Here is a 26652-nt window from a genome sequence, read left to right on the forward strand (position 1 = left end):
GGCACCAATCTATTGTAATAAAATAGATTGGTATATAGGCCTATTAAATCTATTATCTATTGTCAATAATCCACATAATAATAAGAATAAGAATAACTAGTATTATTACTATTACTATTACTATTACTATTACTATTGTGTGTGTGTGTGTGTGTGTGTGTGTGTGTGTGTGTGTGTGTGTGTGTGTGTGTGTGTGTGTGTGTGTGTGTGTGTGTGTGTGTGTGTGTGTGTGTGTGTGTGTGTGTGTGTGTGTGTGTGTGTGTGTGCGCGCGCGCGGACACATTAGTGGTTACACACAACATCCTCAAACGCGAAAATAATTCCCTGCTCGCAGCAGGAAAACAAAAAACATATTCCGGTGGTGGGTTCCGGTTGGCGTTGGATTGTTTTTGTTCCCCACATAATGCGTATGAATTAGGTTTAGTCTCGCTCATAGATATTAGAAACCTAGATACCTCATTGGCCTCTGCAGTTCATTGGAGCGACATGCTTGGTATGGTAGCCACCATATTTCCGGGGGGAACGGGCACTGGCCAATCACAGCGTGTTGACTACTGGCCAACCACAGCGCGTCTTTTCCAGGACTTGTCAGAATCTAGTTGTGCCGCCCCCACCTGCGTCTGATTGGCCTACTGAACGCCCCCTTCTGTGACGCAGACGGAAATTTCCAGCTGCCCCCCAGAAGCATAGAGGAAGCGGAAGTGCGTCCGAGATGCCGACGCTTCAGAGCCAGAGGAGGCGTCTACCTTTATATGTCTATGGTCTCGCTGGTCCAAACTAAACACATTTTAAACTAGGGGAATCATTTTGGAGGTGCACGCCTTCGGAGGTTCCGGTCACTGTTTCCGTTTGCTTGATGACGTAAAGTTATTTCCTTTCTAGACCGGAACCGGAACCCGTAAAGCGTAAACTTAATTCTGAACAGCTCTGATGAAAACAACAATGGCTGCTGGTGGGCCGATAGTAAACGCTAAATGCGTTGGTTGTGGTCTGTTAGGTTCTCTAGATGCCATCATCCAACACGCCTCTGCGTGTAAAATAACAGGTAATCAGCTTTGTATAATAGTAGTGTATATCTGTCTGTCATTAAATGGCTCGATGATGAATTGAGTACAAAGGACCCCAATGGAAACAAGCCATAGGCTTTCTGAGGTTTAAATCCTCTATGCAGACCTTGTATTGAACTTTACTTTGCACAATGCTAATAAAGTATTCAGTCAATCAATGAATTACCTTGTATTTGAATGATAAAAGATGAAAATGCTACGCTATGTATTTACTGTCATCAGAACTGAACTGTGGCAATAAAGCTATAGCTAACGTTAGCATTCAGTCAGTGGTGGGAAAAATACTCGCACCTTTTACTTAAAGATAGAGTAAGTGATTTACTTTGGTTAAAATAAGTGTTCAATATCTCTATATTCTGATAGTAGTAGTCATTGCTATAGAGTGTTTGTTCAGTAAAAAAAATCTCCATGTCTCTCCAGCTCTTTATTAAACAGAAAATGCATTTTCAGTACTCTCTCCTGATTGGCTTAAATGTTGTCACCTACCTGAAAATGTACTATATTCTGTTTACTAAAGAGCTGGAGAGACCCCTGTGACCGAACAAACGCTCTGTAGCAATGATTACCATCAGAATATAGAACTTAAACCTTTTTAACAAAAATAATAATACCAACAATATCACTTACCCTACTTTTTTAAGTAAAAGTATCAATACTGCAATATAGAAATACAAGTAAAACCCGGAATTCAGAATTGACTTGAGTAAAAGTACTTAAGTATTGGCATCAAAATATAGTGTGTGTGTGTATGTGTGTGTACACACACACACACACACACACACACACACACACACATACGGTAGTACTAAAAATAGTTGAGAACCACTGATTTTAGTACATCATCAAACAGTGTTCATTTTCCTTGGGTTCTATTGACTTTTTCAACTAATTCATAACCAGCTTGAATAACACAGACACGACCTTTTTTGTTGTTAGTGGTTGTCGAAGGAAACAAAGGAACCCAGACACAGACCAGTGACGCTCAAACCGTTTCATGTCAAGGTAAGGACCCACATAAGAAGAAGATTATTGTTGTTATAACTGTTTATACACTCTTGTGGTGACATAACAGTGGAGATAGTGAAACCTGTAATATTAACAGTCATTCTTCTTAATACATTCTGTCATTTGGCTGACTTTTAGCTGGTGAAATGAATCCATTAAAGGGATAGTTCACCCCCAAAATGACGTTTCTTCTATCTATTAGTCACCCCATGGGGACTTGAATTCATGGATATGTTTTAGTTTTTGTCACATTCCTAAGTCAATAATTTGATAACCGGCAGCGGTCATCAAATAAGATGAGAAGGGTCAAAAACTAAAACATAGTTTTCTGAAAAAACGTATGTTGCTATCAGTGGTTCTCATACTTTTTCATGTCAAGGACCACCCAAAATTATAGGCCTATGTATTTGGCCACCCGACCCCCATCAAAGTATGTTGATCCAGGGACCCCCGAGGCAAAGGTTTGAGTTAAAAATGTTGTCGTATTTAAATCATACGAGTCAAAAATAGCAGATCTACAAGCTCGTTGCGCAGCGCTCGTTGCGCAGCACTCGGTGCCGCGCTACGAGCTTGTAGCTTGTAGTTATAGCTCAACTCTAAAATGACACAGATGCGTTCCCGGATTGAAAGGGTTAAACTATTCCTTTTTGCCGGTAACCCCCCCACTTTGAGAACATCTGCTATAATAAAGTATAGTAGTCTATAACTTGATAACGTGTGTCAGGTAGAAATCACAGTGTGCTACACAGACTAGTAATGTTAATCTTAGCTCTTTGTGGTGGATGTTTTACAGATTTGTCCTGGGTGCCTCCATCCTTCTCTCTGCTGAAGAGAGACGGCGGCTATGTTTCTGGAATAGTCAACTCAGAAGAAGAGCTGGGAACACTGCTGGCAAACCACAAATTAGCCACACTCAGTTCTTTCTTACAATGGTATGTATCAAGAAGGAAATCTGCACACCAAGAAGTGCTATGACAAATCTATCAAAGTAGAGACTCCACGCAACACCATAAATAATGCAAACATTGTAGTGGTCACACTGGAAAAAAAAAAGAAATATCCCTTTTAACTCTTTCAGTGCCATGCTTATTTATGGAATTTTGGTTCTGAGTGCCACAACCAAAATTAATTGTAAAAAAAAAAGTGCTTAGGAGCCGAGATACAGCCTTTTTCAGTAAAAAGTTAAACAAGAAGTGAATGGAGCAGCAAATCTTCAAATCATCATATCTTGGGTTCTGAACATGTTTTTCCAAAAAAAAAAAAGATTTGAGTTTTTATTTTTTTTATTTTTATTTTTTTCATGACGTATTTGACGTCTTGTGGCACACGGGGCGTCAGGCCTCATGACGTATTTGACGTCTTGTGGCACTGAAAGAGTTAAAGAGTGTGAAAGACCAGTGGTTAATGTGTGACCCTTCTCATCCTAGGTCCAGCAACGAGAGAAAACTGAGCAGTGACTCTAGCAAGCTGAGAGTGATGTGGCAGGTGGAGGACTATTGTGAAGACACACCGCTCTCTGTGACCAAGAGAGTCATTATGAACTGTCAGCATGGCAAAGAATACGCCGCTTCTACGGCTAAGGTACATTGGCAGAACCACAGCTGAAACTATCTGTTATTCTCCTAGGGATTCATTCTATCCATTACTTTTCCCAATAATCGAGAATTGTGTTTTTTCTAATGAATCAACACAAAAACATTCAAATAGATTTTTTTTAATAATTAACTAAACCGTTTAGTCTGAAAGCCCTGCTTTATACTTTATCGTATAACCGTGTTGCTGGAAAATAGCTGATCTACAAGCTCACACACTGTAGATCTGCTATTTTTGAGAATGTTTGTCACCTATGACAAGAAAAAAAAGAAAATCATATATTTAATAATAATATTATATTTGCCCCTCTGTGTGTGTGTGTGTGTGTGTGTGTGTGTGTGTGTGTGTGTGTGTGTGTGTGTGTGTGTGTGTGTGTGTGTGTGTGTGTGTGTGTGTGTGTGTGTGTGTGTGTGTGTGTGTGTGTGTGTGTGTGATGGTCTGCAGGTTAACAATTAGTTTAGCAAATCATTTCTGTCAGGCAGAAACCATGTATGTCCCAATTTGTTACTTTTCAGAAAATGTAAAAAAGAACCACTGTTCCAATGTAGTTATTGTTTTGTCACAAGCTCTTGTTAATACTTTTCTTTGGTTCAATATTTATAAAACACACAGACACAAAAAATAGAAGACTGCAAAAATAGAAGATTGGCTATTTTGCTACTTTTTGTGTGACATTGTAGTATGACCAAGTAGCATTCATTTACAAAAAAACTATGTTGAAATATGGAGATCTGAGGTTTCTGCCCGACAGCAACGAAATCTAAGTTGGTGTGACTGACTGTGCCACAGTGTTGATTTCGTCGACTAAAACTGACGAAAAATGTTCGTCCACTACCTTTTTCTCTAACGAATACTTAATAAAAACTAAAAAAAATGTAGTTATGATGACTAAAACTAAGACTAAATATATCGACAATTTCGTCAACAAATAAAAACTAGACTAAAATGTTAGTGAGTAGGGGTGTGCCGATACACTAATTTCACGAAACGATGCGATACGATATTGGGCTCAACTTCGATACGATTTCGATACGATACGCACTTTTTTTATTATGAAAATATATGGGGGAGAAAAAAAGCAAATGCAAACAAATAATTCTGTTTTTGCATTATTCAGACATGCAAACTTGTAGCTTTTCAGCTACAATAGCCGTTTTGAATCCAAATAGGGCAATAGTGTGACACCTGACCCGAAAAAAAACAACGTGTTGTCACCCTTTTCACCTCGGGGCTGTTTGCATGCCTGATTATTATTATTGTAAAAAAAAAAAAAAAAAAAAGATATTTTTTTTCTCCAAAACGATACATATCGTCACGAAAACGTATCGCGATATGTCGCGGGACGATATATCGGCACACCCCTATTAGTGAGGGACGAGTGGAGAAGAGATCCAGTAGAATTAAAAGACGCTTGCGCTCTGAAAATAGCCGATCTACAAGCTCACAACGCATCGCGCTGCGACGTGCTGTGAGCTTGTAGATCGGCTATTTTCAGCATGCAACCAAGTGCAAAATCAGCCTTTAAGACACCATCAAGGCACCGCCAAAATACATTTTAGTCGACTAAATCAACTGTAGATTTAGTCGACTAAAATCTTATGATATTTAGTCGACTAAAATCTTATGATATTTAGTCGACTAAAATTAGACTTAACAGTAAAACATTTCAGATGACTAGAATATGACTAAAACTAAATGGATTTTTTTTTTTTTAATCAAAATTTGCTGTCAAAATCAACACTGCTGTGCCAATCATTGATGAACTCGCCCAACAGGAGGATTCTCTGGAACACGTCTACACCAGAAAGAGGTGCTGTGAAAAGAGAGTGAAGAAACTGGATTGTCCAGCAAAACTGTTTATCCGATACGTGAAGAGGTACGTTCTTTATTTAAATTCTTTAACCCATTAAGACCAGGAACGCATACTGTCATTTTAGATTTATTTGAGCTATAACCATTATTTTATACTTTAGGCTATTCAAAAATAGCAGATAATACAGGCTCATGGCACGGCACAGAGTGTCGCGCTATGCACATATAGGCTCTGATGCAGCCTGACAGCAAGTCGTGGATTCGATACCTGAGTCCGACGGCCTTTGCTGCGTGTCACTCCCCGTCTCTCTCCCTGTTTCCTGTCAGTCTTCATTAGGGGTGTGCCGATATATCGTCCCGCGACATATCGCGATATACGTTTTCGTGACGATATGTATCGTTTTGGGATTTTTTTTACAATAATAATCAGGCATGCAAACAGCCCCGAGGTGAAAAGGGTGACAACATGTTGTTTTTTTTCGGGTCAGGTGTCACACTATTCAAAACGGCTATTGTAGCTGAAAAGCTACAAGTTTGCATGTCTGAATAATGCAAAAACAGAATTATTTGTTTGCATTTGCTTTTTTTCTCCCCCATATATTTTCATAATAAAAAAAGTGCGTATCGTATCGAAATCGTATCGAAGTTGTGAGCCCAATATCGTATCGTATCGTTTCGTGAAATTAGTTAAATTAAATCGGCACACCCCTAGTCTTCACTGTGCTTTCCAAATGAAGGCAGAAAAGCTAGAAAATGTATCTTTAAAAATAAAAAAAGACCACCAATGTACCATGATGCTGCGTTCACATTAGCAGCTACAAAGTGACAGGCTATTGAGCAGGCATCAACGTCACACTAGCAGCTACAAAAGCTTCTAAATCACCTTCTCTCTCGCCTTTAAATTTTTCTTGCTCGTTGCTCCCACACACTGACGCACGCTTGACAAGCGTATTGCGCAACACTTAACCCATTCAATCCGGGAACGCGTCCTTTTTGATTGAATATTGATTGAATACTTTATTTAGAAAAGACACGGAAACAGTACATGGAAGCACAATTCACAATACAAGGTCCTCTAAACTGGATCGCTCTTACAGTGGCTTATCCGTGTCATTTTAGATTTCTTTGGCTATTCAAAAATAGCAGATCTACAAGCTCGTAGAGCTTGAGCTTGTAGATCTGCAATTTTTTTAAATCGCGAAAATTGGTGCAAATCTTTAAATATGTATTTTTTCAAGCAAACATTTGTAAAATATGTTGTTCCAGGGACCCCCAGAAGCAAAGATTTGAGTTACAAAAGTTCGCTTTAAAAATATATTTATATTCAAAGATTTGCACACACTTTCCCGATTTAAAAAAAATAGCAGATCTACAAGCTCATAGGGCGGCACTCGGTGCCGCGCTATGAGCTTGTAGATCTGCTTGTAGATCTGCTATTGAATTGTAGATCTGCTATTGAATGGGTTAAAGACCGACTTGGCAACAGTGCAGCTGACCACATTTTGTAGCGTTTTTTTGTTTCCAGTGTAAACGCACCATAAGGACAAGCGTGATAGGTGTGGATGTTTTGGCCAAACGTGTGTTTTTTAAATTGTTTTAGGTATGACACATTTAGTGTCAAAGGAAACTCCTCCAGGTTCAAGAAAGAAGAAACGATGAAGAAGCTGAAGCTAGAGATGGCCAAAACAACCCCACCCACCTCAACATTCATCCACGTCAAGCTCCCTCTAGTGGAGGCTCACCAGAACCACCCCATGGACTCGGGGTGTGGCCAGTCCAAACGGAAACGCCGGAAAGTGAAAGACAAAACTCTGGAGACGGTAGGAGTGGGATGTAATCTTTATTTATGCGTTCCTATTTTCAATGCCTAAAAAACACAATCATTAATCACACTTATTTGTATGACAATTTATCGTCATTCAAGATTACATGATCGTGACGGCACTCTCTGTCACTGCAGGCTGAGCCAATCACACAGCAGCAAGGAGCCCAACCCCCCCAGGACCAGGATAAACCCAGCTCCACCCCTCTGCATCATGTGGATACAGCACAGCCTGAACGTACGTCCTGTTTATCACTGTCTTGTGTTGAAGTTTAATAATTACAAGGTGTATTTATACTTGTTTGCTTACAAGTTAAATGTATATAATATATATATATTAATTTAATCAAATCCAAAAGTTTTTCAAATAGATTTCAAGGTTTTGCAGCTTTTTGGTCATCGGTAATCAGTGTTCCAGGACTCCAAAATCGGGATCCAAAAATCAGGCAAATAGCCGACCTACAAGCTCACAACGTTTCCGTGTGACAAGTATGAATCGGGCTCATATTCACATAGGGGTGCTCGGGTGGCGCAGTGGTAAAGTCACCGCCCACCACCACAGAGGTTGTGGGTTCGAATCCACGTGGTGCATCCGGCTTTGACACAAACACAATTGTCCCGTGTTCGGGGCAGGGAAGCCGGGCGGGGAGGAGGGTGATATCGGTCATTGCACTTATTCCTACGGGCTGGGGCGGCACCTGTCAGCGGGGAGTGTTGGGCGGGAGGAGTAGGACGAAGGCTCTACGTCCTCCTGGTGGGGCCTCCTCACTGGCAGGTGAGTCAGTAGGATACGACAGCAGTGACAACACAGAAATGTGTGTGGGGAGGAATTAACTCTTAAACAGTTTGCAGCCTCTGCCAGCAGTTTACATGGTAAAACATAGGAAAAATGTTATTTATTTCTCCCTATTTGTCCCTATTTTTTAACATTGAAGTGAAAAATATTTGTTTATTTTGTATTTTTTTGTGTTTGATTATTTTATTTTTTTACGTTTATAAACGTTTTTGGCAGGCAATAGCTTAATTCTTGGCAGGCAGAGAGTTAATTAATTGACATAATGACTAAATTGGGGAGAAAAAGGGGTAAGAAATAATTGGCTACTCTAAATGCTTAAAAGAAAGAAAGGGAAAAAAAGAATCGGGCTCATAAATGACTTTCTTTGTTTATTTATTTATTTTTTTCAGACACGACTCGGCCCAAGACCGTGACGCTCTGCCCGCTGTGCTTCAAGCCGTACCTGACCATGGCCTCGCACCTGAGGAAAGCGCACAAAGTGGCCAACAAAGAGGAGCGGGCGCTGCTGCTCGACCTGGCGGCCAAGCGGGTGGACATCAGGGACGCGGCCTGCCCCGTCTCGGGGTGCACGTACAAGAGCGACCGGCTGTACACGCACCTGCTGGTGGAGGGCCACGTGGGGCTGAGCAAGGACGAGGCGGAGAGCTTCATGGACACGGTCCGGAAGGAGAGGACCGTGAGCCTCCTGGCGGCTCTGAGGGCCACCAACCCCTCCTCCTGCCCGGCGATGGCGACCACCCTAGACCTGCAGGTGGGTGAGGGTGCCAGGGGTCCTTAAAACCCGTTCAATATCCGGGAACGCATCTGTGTCATTTTAGCATTTCAGCCATGACGATTATTTTTATACTTTGGGGCGGACTATTCAAAAATAGCAGATCTACAAGCTTGTAGATCTGCCTTTTTTACCACTGGGTTAAATGTAGAGTAGATTGGCGTCCCAGAGATTTATTTAAAAAAAAAAGGGTGTTCTGGGGATCCTTGCCGTTCAAAAGCTTGAGACTCAACTGTTCTAGGCAACATAGAAAACGTCTTTAAAAGTGTTAAACATTTAACCGGGGGCGCTGGGGGCGTGTTCCCTCCTCCGCGTCATCAGTGCCCATACCCTAGGTGGGGTTGGCGAAAGGGCCTACTCTGTGTGGAATTTGCATGTTCTCACCGTGTCTCCTAGGGTCTCCCTAAAAACCATGTAGTAATCCTTGTCTCTATACTGCCTCCCCCTGGTCAGCCGGGGGGCCTGATGGAGGGGAAAGGAACTGGTTGGAATAACGTGTTCCTTCCACGCGCTACGTCTAACCAGGGAACCTCCCCCCTGTCCGGTGATAAGAAGCGGCTTGCTAGCTCTCATGCATTGAAGGAGGCATGAGCTCGGCTCTAGGCTCTCCCTTGGCTGGCAGAGGGAGTGTAGCGCCCAGGATTACTTAGACAATTGGCACAGGGTGAGAAAATGGGTTACAAAATCGTGGAAAAAAATTAAAAGTAAGTGTTTAACATTTAACTTCCTGACCCCCTGCAGACACCCTGGGCGTGCATGGGCGGGGAACAGCTGGTGGAGGAGGCGTTCATACCCAGCTACGGTGAGTGGGAGGAGCCCCAGTGTGACGACGACGGCGGCGCCGAGTCGGAAGACGACCCGGCGTGCGCCGACGCCGAGTGCGCCAAGCGCCTGGAGCGTTGCCGCGAGGCCAACGAGAAGCTCACGCTGAACAACCGCAGGCTGGAGGAGCAGCTCTCCGAGCTGAAGACCAAATACAAGCATCTGGAGAGAAAGCACCGGGGCCTGTGTGAGGCAGCTGGAGTGGTGAGTGAAGCTTTGGCCAGCCTGAGGCCTCCATGGTTGATTAGAATATGAGCCCAGAGAGGAAAGGACTGAGAGAATCCTGTTTTTTTATTTTTATGGTAGGAGGCTAGCCGTCTTTATAAAAGTGTGTGTTTGTTTGTTTAACCCGTTTAATCCAGGAACGCGTCTGTGTCACAGATATACAAGATATACAAGCTCATAGCGTGGCTATGAGCTTGTATGTCTGCTATTTTTGAATAGCCCAAAGTATAAAATAATGGTTATAGCTAAAAAATCTCTACAGTACCTCAAAGCATTTTCTTTCACATTGTTTCATACATTTTCAAAATAATTTAACTTTCATTTCAATCTGGCTCTGATGTGGCTGAAACCTTTCCCAAAAATAACGATTCTTTCTCTATTTGTGATTGTCTTATTTTTTTTCCTTTTTTGACAGCCAATGATAGAAGCGGGTGCGTGTGGACGGGGGAGGAAAGCGGCGGTGAAGAAGAGGCGAGCAGCCGGCTCTGAGGAGGAGAGGCACGGCCAAGTGGGCCGCCTCAGATGAACCAACACTTCTTCATTTCAAGGACCTCCATAACTCTGATAGTAGACCCCTAAAGGCCTAGATGTGTCTGTACAGCCTGTTAACTTTTGTAAGTGCATCCCGAGACGGGACAGGCCGCATCCCTGATGTCCACCCGCTTGGCTACCAGGTCGAGCAGCAGCAGCAGCAGCAGCAGCAGCAGCAGCGCCCGCTCTTCTTTGTTGCCTAAAATATATTACCACCACACAGAACGGGATGTTTAGAACCTAGGTGGCTCTTCCTCAGACTTCAGATGCATCCGTTTCACGTGATGTCTCGGGCAGAGTGCTTGTTTTCCGGTGTGTAGTTCATTTGACTTGCGTTGGAGTGGTTGCAGTGGTGGAAAAAGTACTCAAATGTTTTACTTAAGTAAAAGTATCAATACTGCAATATAGAAATACTCTGTTACAAGTAAAAGTCCGGAATTCAAAATGTACTTGAGTAAAAGTACAAAAGTATTGGCATCGAAATACTATACTATATTATAGTATTATATACTATAATACTTAAAGTACCAAAAGTAAAAGTACTCATTATGCAGAATGTCCCATTTCAAGTTTTCAAATGTAAAACAATCTTTTGAAAATAGCAGATCTACAAGCATGTGAGCTTGTAGATCGGCTATTTTTAAATGGTCGAAATGTATATAGGGCTGAAGTGGTTAATGTATGTTTTGTAATAATAATCAAAATCTACAAAGTAACTAGTAACTAAAGTTTTCAAATAATTGTAGTGGAGTAAAAGTACAATATTTGCCTCTGAGATGTAGTGGAGTAGAAGTAAAAGCACTGAAAATTGGAAATACTCCATTAAAGTAAAGAATACCTCAAAATTGTACTTGAGTACAGTGCTTGAGTAAATATTCTTTGTTACTTTGCACCACTGAGTGGTTGGCACACTGAAAGAAAACTACAAGCGAATTGTCTGCCAAGTGCGGTCAACACACGGCACTGCTGTCCTATTGGTTGGCGGTTGAATGCGACACGTGCGTGAAGCGCCGGGTTCAACCACCGACCAATAGGAGGCTGCAGGCCTACAACGGGACGCTCCACCCCGTTTCTCCCATAGAACGCGGAGCTGAAGCGTCTGACGCAGAACGAAACGAGCGCTCCCCAAAAGACTTGGCTTTGTTATGGCCATTAATGTTGCGCAAGTCTGTTTGTGGATTTTGTAAATATTTAATATTTAGCTTGTGACTAAATAACTACATTCATCCATTGGGATACAGGTTCTGTATATCAGTTATATAAATTCACATTTTCCAATTCAGTGATCTCAGTCAAGCAGTGTTCTTGCATTATGCATTAAACAGTAATACCAAACAACTTAACTCATTCACTGCCAGACTTATTTCTGACAGCGATCTTTTCGATTTTCTTACTTTTTCAAGTAGTCACAGAATATTTATCTCCAGTATGATCGATCCCCTGATGGTTGCTAATCACTGAGGGTTTCACTGTGCTTCCAGCATCAGAAATCTGTAAAAATGCTCTGTCTGTTCTGGTGCTGTTAGAAAACTGGAAACATTTAGTCTGGTTTGGACTGGTTCCTGTCATAGTCCTCCCACTGCGATGACACAATAAACAGCAAACGAGCTACAGAAACATCCAGGGCCATTACAGAGGATACTTCATCGTCATCTTTGCACAGGAATAGGAGATCGATACTGGGAGTAGAACGGTTAATCGAACAAATCGGTTTAATCAATTATAAAAGATAATTCATTTAAATAAAAGCAAACCTTTTCCCATATTACTTTTTAAATAACACAAATGCCAGACCTACACTAAGCTCACAACGCGTCACATCGCGATGTGTTGTGAGCTTATAGATAGGCTATTTTCATAGGTTTTGTGCAACACTGTTGAAGGACAAATGAAAAATGGTGCTTAATGGTTCAGACAAATTGATTTAGTTGATTATTTAAAAAATCTATTACAATTATTTTTGCGAGAACATTGATTTATAAAAAGCAATCATCGCTAGGAAAATAATCGATAATTGCAACCCTAATCGACACAGATCCAACCAATGAGCTTGCACTATACTGTCAGATATGGATGCATGATATTGTGCTTGGCTTTGTGCGTCCAAATGTAACATGGTGTGACATCTGTGAGACGTCAACCACACAAACTGGACAGAGGTGTAATTTAGAGACTTAAGATGGGTCAGTGTTTTTGCCTTCCAGTGCGTCTACGTTGCATGCCATGGCGTAGTATATCAGAACGTGTGTCCTTTCCTTCTTTACAATAGCTTTGACAGAAAGCAGGTGCTGTAGTCGGCGCTGTTCCTTCCACTGGTAGAAGTTCCTCTACAACGATGAGAGGGTCTAACATGGCCGCCGGCCGCCCCAGCTGGCACCAGGCTGGAGTAATCTCTTGTCTGCGGCGGTCCTGAGTTCTCGGTGTGGAGGGGGGGGGGGGACAGACAGGGGTCGGGTCAGAGTCGCGTTCCGTCGGTTAAACCGACCAATAGGGCGCTCTCCTCCCACAATCTCTTGGCTATCTCGTCGTCCCTGGCCTGTGAAGCCGGAGTCTTCTCCTTGCAGTCACTGTGGAACACAAACGCACACAATCACTGGGTCAATGCGTCTTATAATCACAAGGCCCCCCCCCCTGCCATTTGAGGTTCCATTTGCAATACCCTCGTGGCCCACCAAGTGGTGCCCGGCCCCACAGGTTGAGAACCAGCTGGCCTAATGCTTGTCGTGTCTAAGTCGGGTTGGAAAAAACTCAAAAGTCCAAAACTGTTACTTTTTCAGGATTCAAAAGCATCAAAAGTAGCAGATCTACAAGCTCGAAACGCGGTGCGAAGTGACGCGTTTCTGAGAGGTTTCTGCCCGACAGCAACGATATCAAACTTGAGTGATAGGGCATAGCAGTGGCGGCCATTTTCTGGTTCCACTCCAAAATAGTCAATGCATTTTTCCCATTGACATTTCCAAAAATATTTATATCAATTTATTTAAGCCTAGAATCAAGCCATCCAGGGTCCTGGTGAATCATGACCGTAAAACACTTTTTGATGTGATTTAAAAAAAATATATATTTAATTATATGATATACTATATTTAATAAATACCCTTTGTTTTGCCGTTTTCAAAGTTTTTTTTTCACAGAATCAAACGTTTTATGGTCATGATTCACCAGGACCCTGGATGGCTAGATTCTAGGCTTAAAATAATTGATATAAATATTTTTGGAAATGTCAATGGGAAAAATGCATTGACTATTTTTGGAGTGGAACCAGAAAATGGCCGCCACTGCTATGCTCTATACCTGAAGTAGCGTCCGGAACACGGCCTCTATAATACCTGAAGTAGCGTCCGGACAGGACCTCCAGGCCCGGCGTGACGGAGCAGTAGATGGTGGTCTGGGCTCCCTCCGTGGGGGTCTTCATCAGGAGGAGGGAGGGGGCCGACAGCAGCGTTCCCAGGAAGGGGAACCAGCTCTGCCAGTGTCTGCCCAGCTCTGTCTTTATGACCCCTGGGTGGAGGCTGTAGGACGTCACCCCTGTTCCTGTGAGGGGATGGGGGGCAGAGCTTTTCTTCAGACTAGATTTTTCGCTGATTCAGAGCAATGGTCACCGAGTTGGCTCTATGCACAGCAGCCATATTGGGAATGAATTGGGCCCCTTCCTTACTTCCTTCACAGGTGTTACCAATGATACTAATTAAGGTTCTGTTCCATTTAGTGTGGCACAGTGGTTGTCTCATTTTCAAGGACCCCCATAACTCTGAGCGTGTACAAATGGAACCAAATGGACCCTTACGGGTCCATTTGGTTCTCTCAGAGTTACACACCCACCATAAGGGGCCATTTGGGAACCAAAATGGAGTGTTTCTAGTGAGCCAACATGCACAATATCAGCACCCTGACCAGAATGGAACGGAGCCTTCATTAGTATCATTGGTAACACCTGTGAAGGAAGTAAGAAGCGGCCCAATTTCTTTCCAATATGGCTGCTGGCCTCGACGACCTTGCAGACTTATGCAAAGGCCTAAAATGTCATTCTAGATCATTGGTTCTCAACCTTTTCAGGCCACAACCCCCCCCCCCCCCCCCCCCCCCAAATAATCATATTTGAACTGGGGACCCACCCGTTTTGTTTGACTCCGTTCCACAGATAAATATTGTGAAAATAGCAGATCTACAAGCTCGCAACGGCGTTGTGAGCTTGTAGATCGTCTATTTTCAAAATGTTTGCCTCTTTCTTATACTATTTGACAGTTTGGCCAATGTTTTATAGTATAGTTTCGTTGTATACTTTTGTTGCAGTAATGGTCATTTTTTTTCTTTCCTTCGTTTTTTTTGTTTTGTTTTAGGTATTAAAAAGGTCTTAAAAGTCCTTAAATCACCTGGGGACCCCCCAAAAATCCTGGGGGTCTCGACCCACAGGTTGAGAATCACTTATCTAAGATAGCATGCTATGTAGACAGATGGCAGGTTCATTTGTAGACCTGGCATCCTATAGTGTGTATAGCTTCAATGTACAGATTATAGTTTATTTTTTTATTATACTGTTTAGACTGATGATATGTTCTTGGTTTACCCATGGTCCTAGATTACTATTTCTATGCATTTGATGTTTTACCTCATGTTTACCTTGCATACTGTAAATCGCTCTGGATTAAATTGTAAATAGTATTGTTATTATTATATATTGTTGTGGGTGTGAGTCGTGACTATTTTCACAGCAGACCAAAATTGTACTTAAGTACAGTACTTGAGTAAATGTACTTAGTTACTTTACACCACTGTATGTATATATATATATAACACACACACACACACACACACACACACACACACACACACACACACACACACACACACACACACACACACACACACACTAGACAGATTGATGTATAGGTTTCTATAGGTGTTACCTTGCATCCTGTGGGCTAGCTCTCTGGAGAACAGCATGTTGGCTAGCTTGCTCTGTTGGTAGCTCGTTAGAGAGCTGTAGGGACGCTTGGCGAAAAATAAATCATCAAAGTCGATCTTCCCTAGAGAGATAAACACACAGAGACAGACAATCAAACAAGTATGTGATGATTATTAATCACTATTGAAATGATTACTGAAAATATAGTATTTAGGGGCCAGCAGTGGGCAGTAGAGACCACCAGAGGGCAGCAGAGGACAGTAGGCCTACACAGTAAAGAGCAGCGGTGGGAAAAGTACTCAAACGTTTTACTTAAGTAAAAGTATCAATACTGCAATGTAGAAATACTCTGTTACAAGTAAAAGCTCCCGAATGAAAAATGTACTTGGGTAAAAGTACAAAAGTATTGGTATCAAAATGTACTTGTATGAAAATGTACAAAAAGTACCAAAAGTAAAAGTACTAAAATGTTTGAAAATAGCAGATCTACAAGCTCACATCGCGTCGCGATGCGATCTTGTAGATCTGCTATTTTCAAATAGCCTAGGTATAAAATAGGGCTAAAGTGGTTAATGTATGCTTTATAATGTAATAATTAATATCTGCAAAGTAACTAGTAACTAACTAAAGTTTTTCAGTGGAGTAAAAGTACAATATTTGCCTAGTGTAGTGGAGTCGAAGTAAAAGTATAGACAATTGGAAATACTCCAGTAAAGTAAAAGTACCTCAAAATTTTACTTAAGTACAGTACTTGAGTAAATGTACTTAGTTACTTTACACCGCTGGTAAAGAGACCAACGGACAGAAGTAGAGAACAGCCGATAAATATAAACTATTGCCTCCTCTGTGTGATGCTGGACAGTTCGAGTCCAGTAGAAACCAGTATTTAAAGGGATAGTTCACCCCCCAAAAATATGTTTTTCTATCGATTAGTCACCCCATGGTAGCCTCAGTGGGAGTGAACCTTGTTATCTCCTAACCAATCAGAGTGCAGAGGGGCGTCGCTCTAAATTTGGTGACGTCAGCGTGTTCCGTGCACAGGCCGGGGGGGGAGGGGAGGGGAGGCGGGGACATAGATTGGTGAAGCAATAGGAAGCGGCGCTGGAATCCAAACGCCTGGGTTTGGATCCGCCCTTCAAGACCATCGATAGGGCTCGCTCTTTCAGGCTACCCCATGGAGACTTGAATTCATGGTTATTTTTTAGTTAATAATTTGCCAATAATTTGATGACCAGTGGACCGGTAGGCAGCGGTTCCGGTAGGAGACACAAAGGAGACTCTTTGTGTCTCCTACCGGAACCGCTGCCGGTCATCAAATTATTGGCTTAGAGAATGTGACAAAAACTAAAAAATATCCATGAATTTAAGTCTCCATGGGGTGACTAATCGTTAGATTTTTTTTGGGGGGGTGAACTATCCCTTTAAATAGTATTTATTACCTCCTTTGTGAACAATGCTGGACACAATGACCACCCGGCTGGGGGCGGAGCTCTTCAGCTTGTCCAGCAGCAGATTGGTCAGCAGGAAGTGTCCCAAGTGATTGACAGCGAGCTGGGTCTCAAAGCCGTCCTCTGTTAGCCACTTTGGACACATCATCACACCTGGACAGACAGACAGATTTATGTCCATAGCTAGACATCTAATGCTGCATTCACACCATCAGTGACTTGATTGATTGATTGATTGATTGATTGATTGACTACTTTATTAGAGAGAAATCTTCTTTTCGCAGATGAGTGAGGCTGGGACCGAGGCTAGAGAGAAATGCAAACAGCAGGAGTACAGTCATAAACTAAAAAGCAGTGCCGGAAAAAGTACTCAAATGTTTTACTTAACCCATTTAGACCTGTTGTAACCTATACGTTGTTACCTTTGAATCCGGGAGCCATCTCTGTGTCTCATTAGTTGTTGCTATAGCAACATTATGTTGTATTTATTTATTTTGTAAGAATTTTAACGTTTTCAGAAAACCTAGGTTAGGTTTCAGAAGGCGTTTTTAGAATCGGCCTCGGGTCCAAATAATTAAGTAAAAGTATCAATACAGCAATGTTGAAATACGGAATGTAAAAGTCCGGAATAAAAAAATTACTTGAGTAAAAGTACAAAAGTATTGGTATCAAAATGTTACTTTCCACCACTACTTGATTGATTGATTGAATACTTTATTAGAGAGAAATGCAAACAGCACGACTACAGTCATATACACTAAAACAGGGGTCCCAGGACCCCTTAGCTGAGAGAGAGATGAAGCAGGGACCCCCTCTATATTGTATAAAATTGTGTTTCTGATTAAACTTCTTTTTTTTACTTCGTCTGCTATTTTTTTCCCTCTACACCTACACCTCTTTGCCAAAAATAGCAGATCTACAAGCTCACAACGCCTCGCAGCGCGAGGCGTTGTGAGCTTGTAGATCTGCTATTTTTGACTAAAGTTCTCCCCAGAAAAGGGATGCTAAGGTTCAAGTGGTTAATGCGAGAAAAAAAAATCATATCACACAAAAAATTGGCGGACCCCCTGTAGTAACTCTGAGGACCCCCTAGGGGTCCCGGACCCCCTGTTGAAGACCCTGGCACTAAAAGGATAAGCCCAAAAAAACGTGTTTCCATTGAGACAAAAGCTACTAAACTACCACTATGGTTCCCCAGGGGTCCATACTTGGTCCCCCCCATTTTCCCTCTACACCAAACCTCCTTGTCGAAAATAGCTGATTTACAAGCTCAGAATGCTTTTTGACGAATGTTTGCAGAATATTCAGCTATGATGTCATGCCCAGACGCTATAGGGTTCATGCAGGTTCAAAGCAAACTGTACTGCAGAACAAATGCAAAGACTTTAGGTCCTTGCACACTGGTGCGTCTTTTCGTTGCGTTTTTTTTTTTTCATTGTTTTTTCAATTTTTTTCATTGTTGTAAAAAAAACGCAACGAAAAGACGCACCAGTGTGCAAGGACCTTTTGTGTCAGGATTGGCTTCTAAAGCAGTGGCCGTGAGCAGTGGTGGAAAGTAACTAAGTACATTTACTTAAGTACTGTACTTAAGTACAATTTTGAGGTATTTGTACTTCACTTGAGTATTTCCAATTTCCAATACTTTTACTTCTACTCCACTACATCTCAGAGGCAAATATTGTACATTTACCACTTTAGCCCTATTTTATACCTAGGCTATTTGAAAATAGCAGATCTACAAGCTCACAACACGTCGCATCGCAACGCGTTGTGAGCTTGTAGATCTTTTTTTTTCTTCTGCTATTTTCAAATATTTTGGTACTTTAAGTACATTTTGATGCCAATACTTTACACAAGTAAATGAATTCTGGACTTTTACTTGTAACAGACTATTTCTATATTGCCGTATTGGTACTTTTACTTAAGTAAAGAATTTGAGTACTTTTTCCACCACTGGCTGTGGGTTTTTTTAGCGGCCCTCCACGGCACTTTTCTAGCCCCTACAATTGAATTCAGATGTCACCATGCAGGCGCTTAGCAGTCAGTGAGCTGGTTTGGTGCTTGTGTGCATGACTGCCACAAAATAAAAGAGCGACAGACGCGTTGCCAGCGTGCTTGAATTCCATCGGTCATTAGTGTGTGTGTTCCAGTTTTTCTCAGTGAGACTTGTTTCAACTGATCTGGATTTACCACTGCATGGAAAACAATCCCCTGAATCAAACTATGAGCTTTCCTTAAAGTGGTAATCCGTCACTTTTTATGCCCTTAGTTACCCGGGATTGCATTTCTATGTTAAAGGAGTAGTTCCCCCAAAAAACTACTTATTTTCTATCAATTGTACACCCCATGAAGCCTTGAATTCATGGAGATTTTTGGGTTTTTATCGCATTCCTAAGCCAATGATAACCGGCAGTCTCTCCGGTAGGAGACACAAAGAGTCTCCTTTGTGTCTCCTACCGGATACATAGGGTCTTTATTATTATCATCAAATTATTGGCTCAGGAATGCGACAAAAACAAAAACATCTCTATGAATTCAATGCTTTATGGGGTGTGTAATTGATAGAAAATAAGTCGTTTTTGTGGTGAACTACTCCTTTAAACACACACTGTGTCGTTGCTTCTCCCAGCGGCGGCGAGCATTGTGTTTCAGCGCTCTCGGCATCCAAGGTTTTTTTTTTGGCAGGGTGCTCTGCCAGCTCAGTGGCCTGGTGGTTTCAGTGTCCGCCCTGACACTGGAAGGTCAGGGTTTGATTCCCTGCCCGGGTCATACCAAAGACTCTAATAATGGGACCCCATGCCTCCCTGCTTGGCACTCAGCATCAAGGGTTGGGTTGGGGGTAAGTCCCTGCGACATACTAGAGTCATGTCCTGGGGGTGTACTTCAGTGGTGGAAAAAGTACTCAAAATGTTTTACTTAAGTAAAAGTATCAATAATGTAGTAAATAATGTAATGTAGACGTACTCTGTTACAAGTAAAAGTCCCGAATTCCAAATTTACTTGAGTAAAAGTACAAAAGTATTGGTATCAAAATGTACTTTAACTTTACCAAAAGTATAAGTACAAAAATGTTTGAAAATAGCAGATCTACAAGCTCACAACGCGTCGCGATGCGATGCGTTGTGAGCTTGTAGATCGGCTATTTTCAAATAGCCTATGTATAAAATAGGTCTGAAGGGGTTAATGTATGTTTTATGATATAATAATTTATATCTGAAAAGTAACTAGTAGTAACTAAAGTTTTCAAAAAATTGTAGTAGAGTAAAAGTACAATATTTGCCTCTGAGATGTAGTGGAGTAGAAGTAAAAGTACTGAAAATTGAAAATACTCAAGTAAAGTACAAATACCTCAAACTTGTACTTAAGTACAGTACTTAAGTAAATGTATTTAGTTACTTTCCACCACTGGTGTACTTCAAGCTGCCTCACGCTAAGGAAACAGGAGATAGGCTCCTGCCCTATGGGCCTCAGAGCCTGGCAAGGCTTACTTACTCAGCGTTGCACAGCGTTTTTTTTAGCTTTAATCCCTTTTTGTTTTCTTTTTTCATTTCCTATATCTTTTGCAATTATCATTTCAAAATAGAAAATAGTTCAACTTTTGGAGAGGAGCGCCACTCATCAATGTCCCCCTTTTTTTTTTTGACTGACCAATCACAATCCTGGGTGTGTCTGGCAACCCTGTCATTTATGACCTGACTTTGAATCATAACCATGAGAAGTCAAGTCCATTATTTTGGCCAGGCTATTTGTTCTAATAACACAGGCGACATGCTGTTCCTCTTTATTAATTGAAATAATACTATAAACCACCTGTCTATTATAACCTTTATAGATTTGGTATGTCGTCTCTGTCGGGTGGAAACCTCATATGCCCAAAACTGTTACTTTTCAGGATTCACATTCAAAAATATCAAAAACAGCACATCGACAAGCTCAAAACGCAATAAGCTTCGAGCTTGTAGATCTGCTATATTTGATACTTTTGTGTGACGCTGTAGCATGATCAAGTAGGGCGTTAATTCACGAGAAAACACAAAAAGCTAAAATACGGAGATAAGAGATTTCTGCCCGACAGCAACGATATACTGAACTGTCTGTATGTCAGATAGTTTTTGGGGTTTGCATGTCCTGCCAGATGCCATGCTGCTTCTTGTGGGGTTTTGCTTCCTAAAGGCAGGTACAGACTGCAAGACCTTAAAGTGGTCGGGGGGTCATCTGATCGTTAAGCATAACACACTGCAGGAGTTTATTTCTTGAAATCGGCTGTCATAATATCGTTGTGGTCTTCACAACAGGATTGATCCCCGACAAGGACTGACACACTGTAGGATAGTTCACTAGGATGCTATCTCCAGAGTCAGACCCAATACATACATTTGAGTTTATTCCAATTCATTTTAATCGACGTATCCCGTGATATGCCTCTCTCCCTCTCCCTCTCCCCCCTCTCTCGCTCTTTCTCTTTCTCTCTCTCTCTCTCGCACGTCAATTGCGCTGAAGCAGTCAGTGACAGGGTTGCCATGTCCACTTATTATAAGCGTCTTTAGACCCCCATACAAGATTTGTGTGGATTTGGAAAATATTCCACAAGATTTTTCTTTGAAAATAGCTGCGAAGCGTTGTGAGCTTGTAGATCGGCTATTTTAAAATATCCAATGTATTTGTAAATAGGTTTAAAGTGCTCAAGTGGCCGTTTCTTGGGCTTGTTTTCATAGACATGGTTGCTTATTTCTCTGGACGGTAATATTGGTAATATTGCGGTAGGGACTGTTTGTTGTGGTCAGATCCAGCGACGCCCCCCTAGCCACGGTGGCTGTAATGTGCTCTCATTGCTGTAGCGTGGATCTCCTCGCAAGGTGGTCGCAGCCCCGTTCATAGTGTATGATATTGTCTGCTGTCCTGTCCCAGACAGAGCTGAATATCTAACATGGTAGTTATCTGAAAACGGTCGGAAAGCCGTCGCAGAGCGGATAATCGCGGCCATATCGTCTCGCGGTGCCTTTACACACAGCGAGCATTATCTCGCAGATCAAAGGCCGATCTGCGTCAGATCGGGAGGTTTTGTCGGCGAGCGCCAAAAATGTCGGCGACAGCAATCTCGGACCCAATCTCCTGCAGTGTGTACGGGCCCTTAGTCTCACCAGCATTGTTGATGAGGATGTCCAGCCGGTCCTCCGTGCACAGGAACTCTTTGGCAAACTGCCTGACGGAGTGGAGAGAGGCCAGGTCCAGGTGTCGGACGCCCACGTTGTCCATTTCCCGTCTGCTTCCTGATCTCCTCCGCTGCCAGCTCAGCCCGCATCAGGTCTCTGCACGCCATGATCACCCTGGGCACCTGAGATGGCACCACGTGGTTAAAGGGATATTTCACTTTTTTTAAATGGGGTCATTTTATCGTCTACTCAGGCTTTTGGGAGCACCCCGGACAGTTTTTAAGTTGCTTGATTCAGCATTTAGATATTTGATATTAATTTTATCAGACACGCCCCCTTCCTATACAAACCCATTGTAACTTCAAACTCCATTTTATGTTAGATTCATAAAAAACACCGTCCTTGGTTCTGGTGACTCATCCTGCACTCCCAATACGTGAGGGGGCCGTGTTTTTTCTATTACTTTCTTCATTTAAAAAAAATATTTCTTCATTGTATTCAACTTTTCACATTTTCCGATTTGTTTTTTTTTAATAAATGAAAAAAGTTATAGAAAAAACACGGTCTCACCCAGAACAAAGGACGGGTGTTTCGATGAATCTAACATGGTTAAAATGGAGTTAGAAGTTACAAAAGGTTTGTATAGAGGGGGCGTGTCTGATAAAATGAATATCAAATACCGAAATACTGAATCAAGCAACTTAAAAACTGTCCGAGGGCTCCCAAAAGCCTGAGTAGACGATAAATTGACCAATTTTTTTTGATAGTGAAATATCCCTTTAAGACTCACCTAATGGAATCGAATAAGATATGCATTAAATCCTCAGTGTTAGTTAAAGGTAGGGTATGTGATATTTTGGTTCAAACTAAACGTTTTTTGTTAAAAGGTTAAAGTTAAAGTGAGTGTGTGTTCAGTAACAGGGGTCTCCCCGTCTCTCCAGCTCTTAAATAAACAAAAAATTTGTCACCTTCAATTTTATAGTGTTCCAGTTCCAACTTTGTCTGCTCATTTCTTTGTGTCATCACGTCCAATTTCACTTGTTTATCCTGTATCCTGTATGAGTTTCTCTCTGCTGATTGGATACATTTGGTATCCTGTCCAATTTACCTCAACATTTTCAGGTCGGGATATCAATTTTATCCAACTTATTTTGATGAATAAAACATCATGTTAACCAATCTGAATGGCAGAGTAGTTAATACAATTATAACTAGTACATCTGCATCTTCTACTGACAAATGTAGACCCTGGTGTCGGGTATAGGACACCTGCTAAGTGCTGATGGACATGTAGCCCTGCCTGAATATCATAAGCCCATTATCTCCTCTGGCCATTGTGGCCAAGCAGGATGGGGATTGCCTCTGGGCTGAGCAGTACCTCGTCTGGCCAGGTCTCTGGTGGTCTCCTTGCCGATCCCAGTGTTGGCCCCCGTGATCACCACCGTCTTCCCGTCCAAACGCAGCGGACAGCGACACACCCCGCCCCTGATCCACCACCGTAGACCCACCACCACTACACACACACGCACACGCACACACACACACACACACACACACACACACACACACACACACACACACACACACACACACACACACATTTGCATGAATATTTGTGAGGACAGTGGTTTTATGATTATTTTTTTTTACAGTGTTTTGTCATTTTAAAATAACAAAACATCTACAGGCTCACAATGCAGCGCATCGCAACAAACTGTGAGCTTGTAGATCTGCTTTTTCAGTGCACAACACCAGCGCATAACTAATTGTAAATCATCAGGCATAAAACTCCAGACCCTAATCCTATAGCCTCTAAATCCTAATTCTAACCCCAAACCTCAATCTTTTCCTGATTGTAAACCTAATTCTAAAAATCTCTTTTAACCATAAAAGTACCATTTGTCAAATTCTAATACACTTGTGGGGACATTCCTCACAAGTGTAGTAATAGAAGTACACACTCCCCCCCCCTTCTCTCTCTCTCTCTCTCTCTCTCTCTCTCTCTCTCTCTCTCTCTCTCTCTCTCTCTCTCACCCACACACCCACTCACCCCCCCCCCCAACACACACACACACACACACACACACACACACACACACACACCCTCTCTCTCTCGCACACGCGCGCGCGCTGCGCACACACACACACACACACACACACACACACACACACACACACACACACACACACACTCACACTCACACTCACACACACACACACAGTAACCATGATGACAGAAGCATCCTTTGGCTGTGTTCTGCCTATAAAGTTAGTCACTTCACTTCTATAAACAGAAACGCCATGCAGTAGTCATAGGTTACACACATGTTTAATGTAGTCAAACTAATCGATTTAATTGATCGTAAGAAATAATCAAAAATAACAATAAATAGCTGATCTACAAGCAACAAGAGTGCATGCAAAGCGAGTTGTGTGCTTGTAGATCAGCTGTTTTTTTTATTTTTATTCTTATGCTATACATCATTGTTTGAAAACATAATATAGGGCTTAAGTTGTTAAGTCTCATATGGCAACTAAATGTCTTGTATGTTATTGTGTCTTTAAAAGTCATGATGAAGTGAATACATAGGACCACAATGGAAACAAGCCCTCAGGGCTTTTTGTGTTATCCTTTCAGCATCATTGTGTAGGCTACTATTTACAAACTGTTAATAAAGTATTCATTCAATCAATGAATCAATCAATCAAAACCGATGCAGAAAAAGGATTTCATTTTGTATTTTAAAGCAAAATGCCAGACGCCAGAGCGATCAAAAAACATTTTTTCCCCCTGCATTGATATAATTAGTTATTGGTTTGTTATTTTTATCCCTCCCCCCAAAAAAAATCAGGCGTTCCACAATTAAATAAAAATAGCCTAAAAGTACAGTCAGACAGAATCGCTAAGAAGATAATCCATAGCTTCAGCCCAAACATTAGCCTACCTGTAGATTAACATAACTATGTTAAAGACCCATTACATTACTGCAGCTGTCAATCTAATCAATTAGGCTACACATAAATTCATACTAAATCTCCATCTGATCATTTTTCACTTTCCACTCATCCAACTGTCACTAATGAAGAGTAGCCTAAGCCATTCCTTAGGATGAAACAAAGTGAAGCATTAACATCAGTGGTGTAAAGTAACTAAGTACATTTACTCAAGTACTGTACCTAAGTACAATTTTGAGGTATTTTTTACTTTAATGGAGTATTTCCAATTTTCTGTACTTTTGCTTCTACTCCACAGAGGCAAATATTGTACTTTTACTCCACTACAATTATTTGAACACTTTAGTTACTGGTTACTTTGAGGATTTTGATTTGATACATTTCGCCCATTTGAAAATAGCCGATCTACAAGCTCACTGCTCCCTACTGAGCTTGTAGATCTGCTATTTTCAAAAGATTTGTATATATTTTATTCATTTGAAAACTTGTGAAATGGGACATTCTGCTAAATTAGTACTTTAACTTTTTGTACTTTATGTACATTTTGATGCCAATACTTTTGTACTTTTACTCAAGTACATTTTTGAATTCAGGACTTTTTGACTTGAAACAGAGTAGCCTATTTCTATATTGCAGTATTGATACTTTTACTTAAAAAAATGTGAGTAGCCTACTTTTCCCACCACTGATTAACCAAAGGAGACAGACAGATAGTTGATTGCATGGTGACTTACTGAGCACAGTGGCGGTCAGCACCGCTCCATGCCGAGCCATCTGAGTCCACTCCAGATCGGTCCACGGCGACTGGTCCATGGCCGGTCCCGACCCACTGGTCAGCGGCTGGACCCAGAACCCACCGAGATCCGCCTTCATGTGGAAATAATGACCCCCAAAAGCTCTGCTTTCTGCTGTATTGTCAAAGCCCTTCCGATAGCCTGCAGCGGGTCTGTGTGTGAGGAGGGTTCAGGAGCGGATTAAAAGCCTGCAGATTAACCAGCTCCCATAATCTCATCCTGGTACCGTGTGTCTGATCGTCCCGGGCGGACGTTGTGCCGTGCGTGGGTGAGCCGTGGACCCCTCTCGACAGTCGAGCTGCCTGCATTTAGCTCTCTGGTCCAGAGCATTAGCGAGTTCTATCTGACGCTCCGCCAGGCGCGCTTCGTGTTCTCATAGACCGAGAATTCCACTACCATGCGAGGTCTCCGACTTTAGTCAAAATAAAGGAAACGATTTTACCACTCGTCCAAAAAAAGGCGGTTTTGTTTTGATGAAAGACTATTCTCCACGATGGGAAACGTCTCAGGACCCCATCTTCTCTGTATAATACACTTTTTGGGCAGAAACTAAAATATATCCGCCAGACGGATTTTTTTTATTTACTCACTTGCGTCGTCTACAGATTTGGTCAATGATAATTTATATTGACCAGACCTGTAGAGGGCGCAGTGGAGCAAATAAAACAATTTCCATCTGGCGGACCTATTCTATTTTCTGCCCATAAAGTGTATTATACAGAGAAGGTGAGGTCCCGAGACGTTTCCCACCGTGGAGAATAGATTTTCAACAACACAAAACAGCCTTTGTTTTGATGATTAGCGAAATCGTTGTCTTTGTTTTTTTTCACTGAAGTTGGAGACCTCGCACGGTAGTGGAATTTTCAGTCCATGGGAAATAGCACCCACTCCTAACAGGGCGTTAGAGTAGTAGAGAGAACTCGCTAATGCTCTGGACCAGACAGAGCTACG

The 26652-nt window shown here is 41.9% G+C and overlaps 1 protein-coding gene and 1 pseudogene across 2 annotated transcripts; one reads left to right on the forward strand and one right to left on the reverse strand.

The window, feature by feature from the left end:
- The first annotated feature begins 931 nt into the window (after positions 1 to 931).
- On the forward strand, positions 932 to 10480 carry LOC308083738 (uncharacterized protein). Its single transcript, XM_080426067.1, has 10 exons — positions 932 to 1045; positions 2004 to 2069; positions 2866 to 3004; positions 3500 to 3653; positions 5441 to 5541; positions 7078 to 7297; positions 7438 to 7537; positions 8485 to 8846; positions 9609 to 9893; positions 10330 to 10480. The coding sequence occupies exons 1-10, from the start codon at positions 943 to 945 to the stop codon at positions 10438 to 10440; spliced, it is 1641 nt and encodes a 546-aa protein (XP_080282193.1). The 5' UTR covers positions 932 to 942; the 3' UTR covers positions 10441 to 10480.
- A 1473-nt stretch (positions 10481 to 11953) lies between these two features.
- LOC308083349 (retinol dehydrogenase 13-like) lies at positions 11954 to 25896 on the reverse strand (annotated as a pseudogene). Its single transcript, XR_013935074.1, has 7 exons — positions 25642 to 25896; positions 23331 to 23465; positions 21941 to 22134; positions 16791 to 16952; positions 15353 to 15472; positions 13775 to 13979; positions 11954 to 13012 (listed from the first exon to the last, which is right to left on the reverse strand). The product of XR_013935074.1 is annotated as a retinol dehydrogenase 13-like (transcript).
- Positions 25897 to 26652: the final 756 nt, after the last annotated feature.

This window comes from Gymnoscopelus braueri (genome assembly GCF_963280865.1).
Source record: "Gymnoscopelus braueri genome assembly, chromosome: 4".
NCBI classification, from domain to species: Eukaryota; Metazoa; Chordata; class Actinopteri; order Myctophiformes; family Myctophidae; genus Gymnoscopelus; species Gymnoscopelus braueri.

Coding starts and splice junctions, on each gene's coding strand:
- LOC308083738 (XM_080426067.1), top strand. CDS start 943: ATGGCTGCTGGTGGGCCGATAGTAAACGCTAAATGCGTTGGTTGTGGT. Junction 3,654..5,440: donor ACGCCGCTTCTACGGCTAAG/GTACATTGGCAG, acceptor CTCGCCCAACAG/GAGGATTCTCTGGAACACGT. Junction 5,542..7,077: donor TTTATCCGATACGTGAAGAG/GTACGTTCTTTA, acceptor AAATTGTTTTAG/GTATGACACATTTAGTGTCA.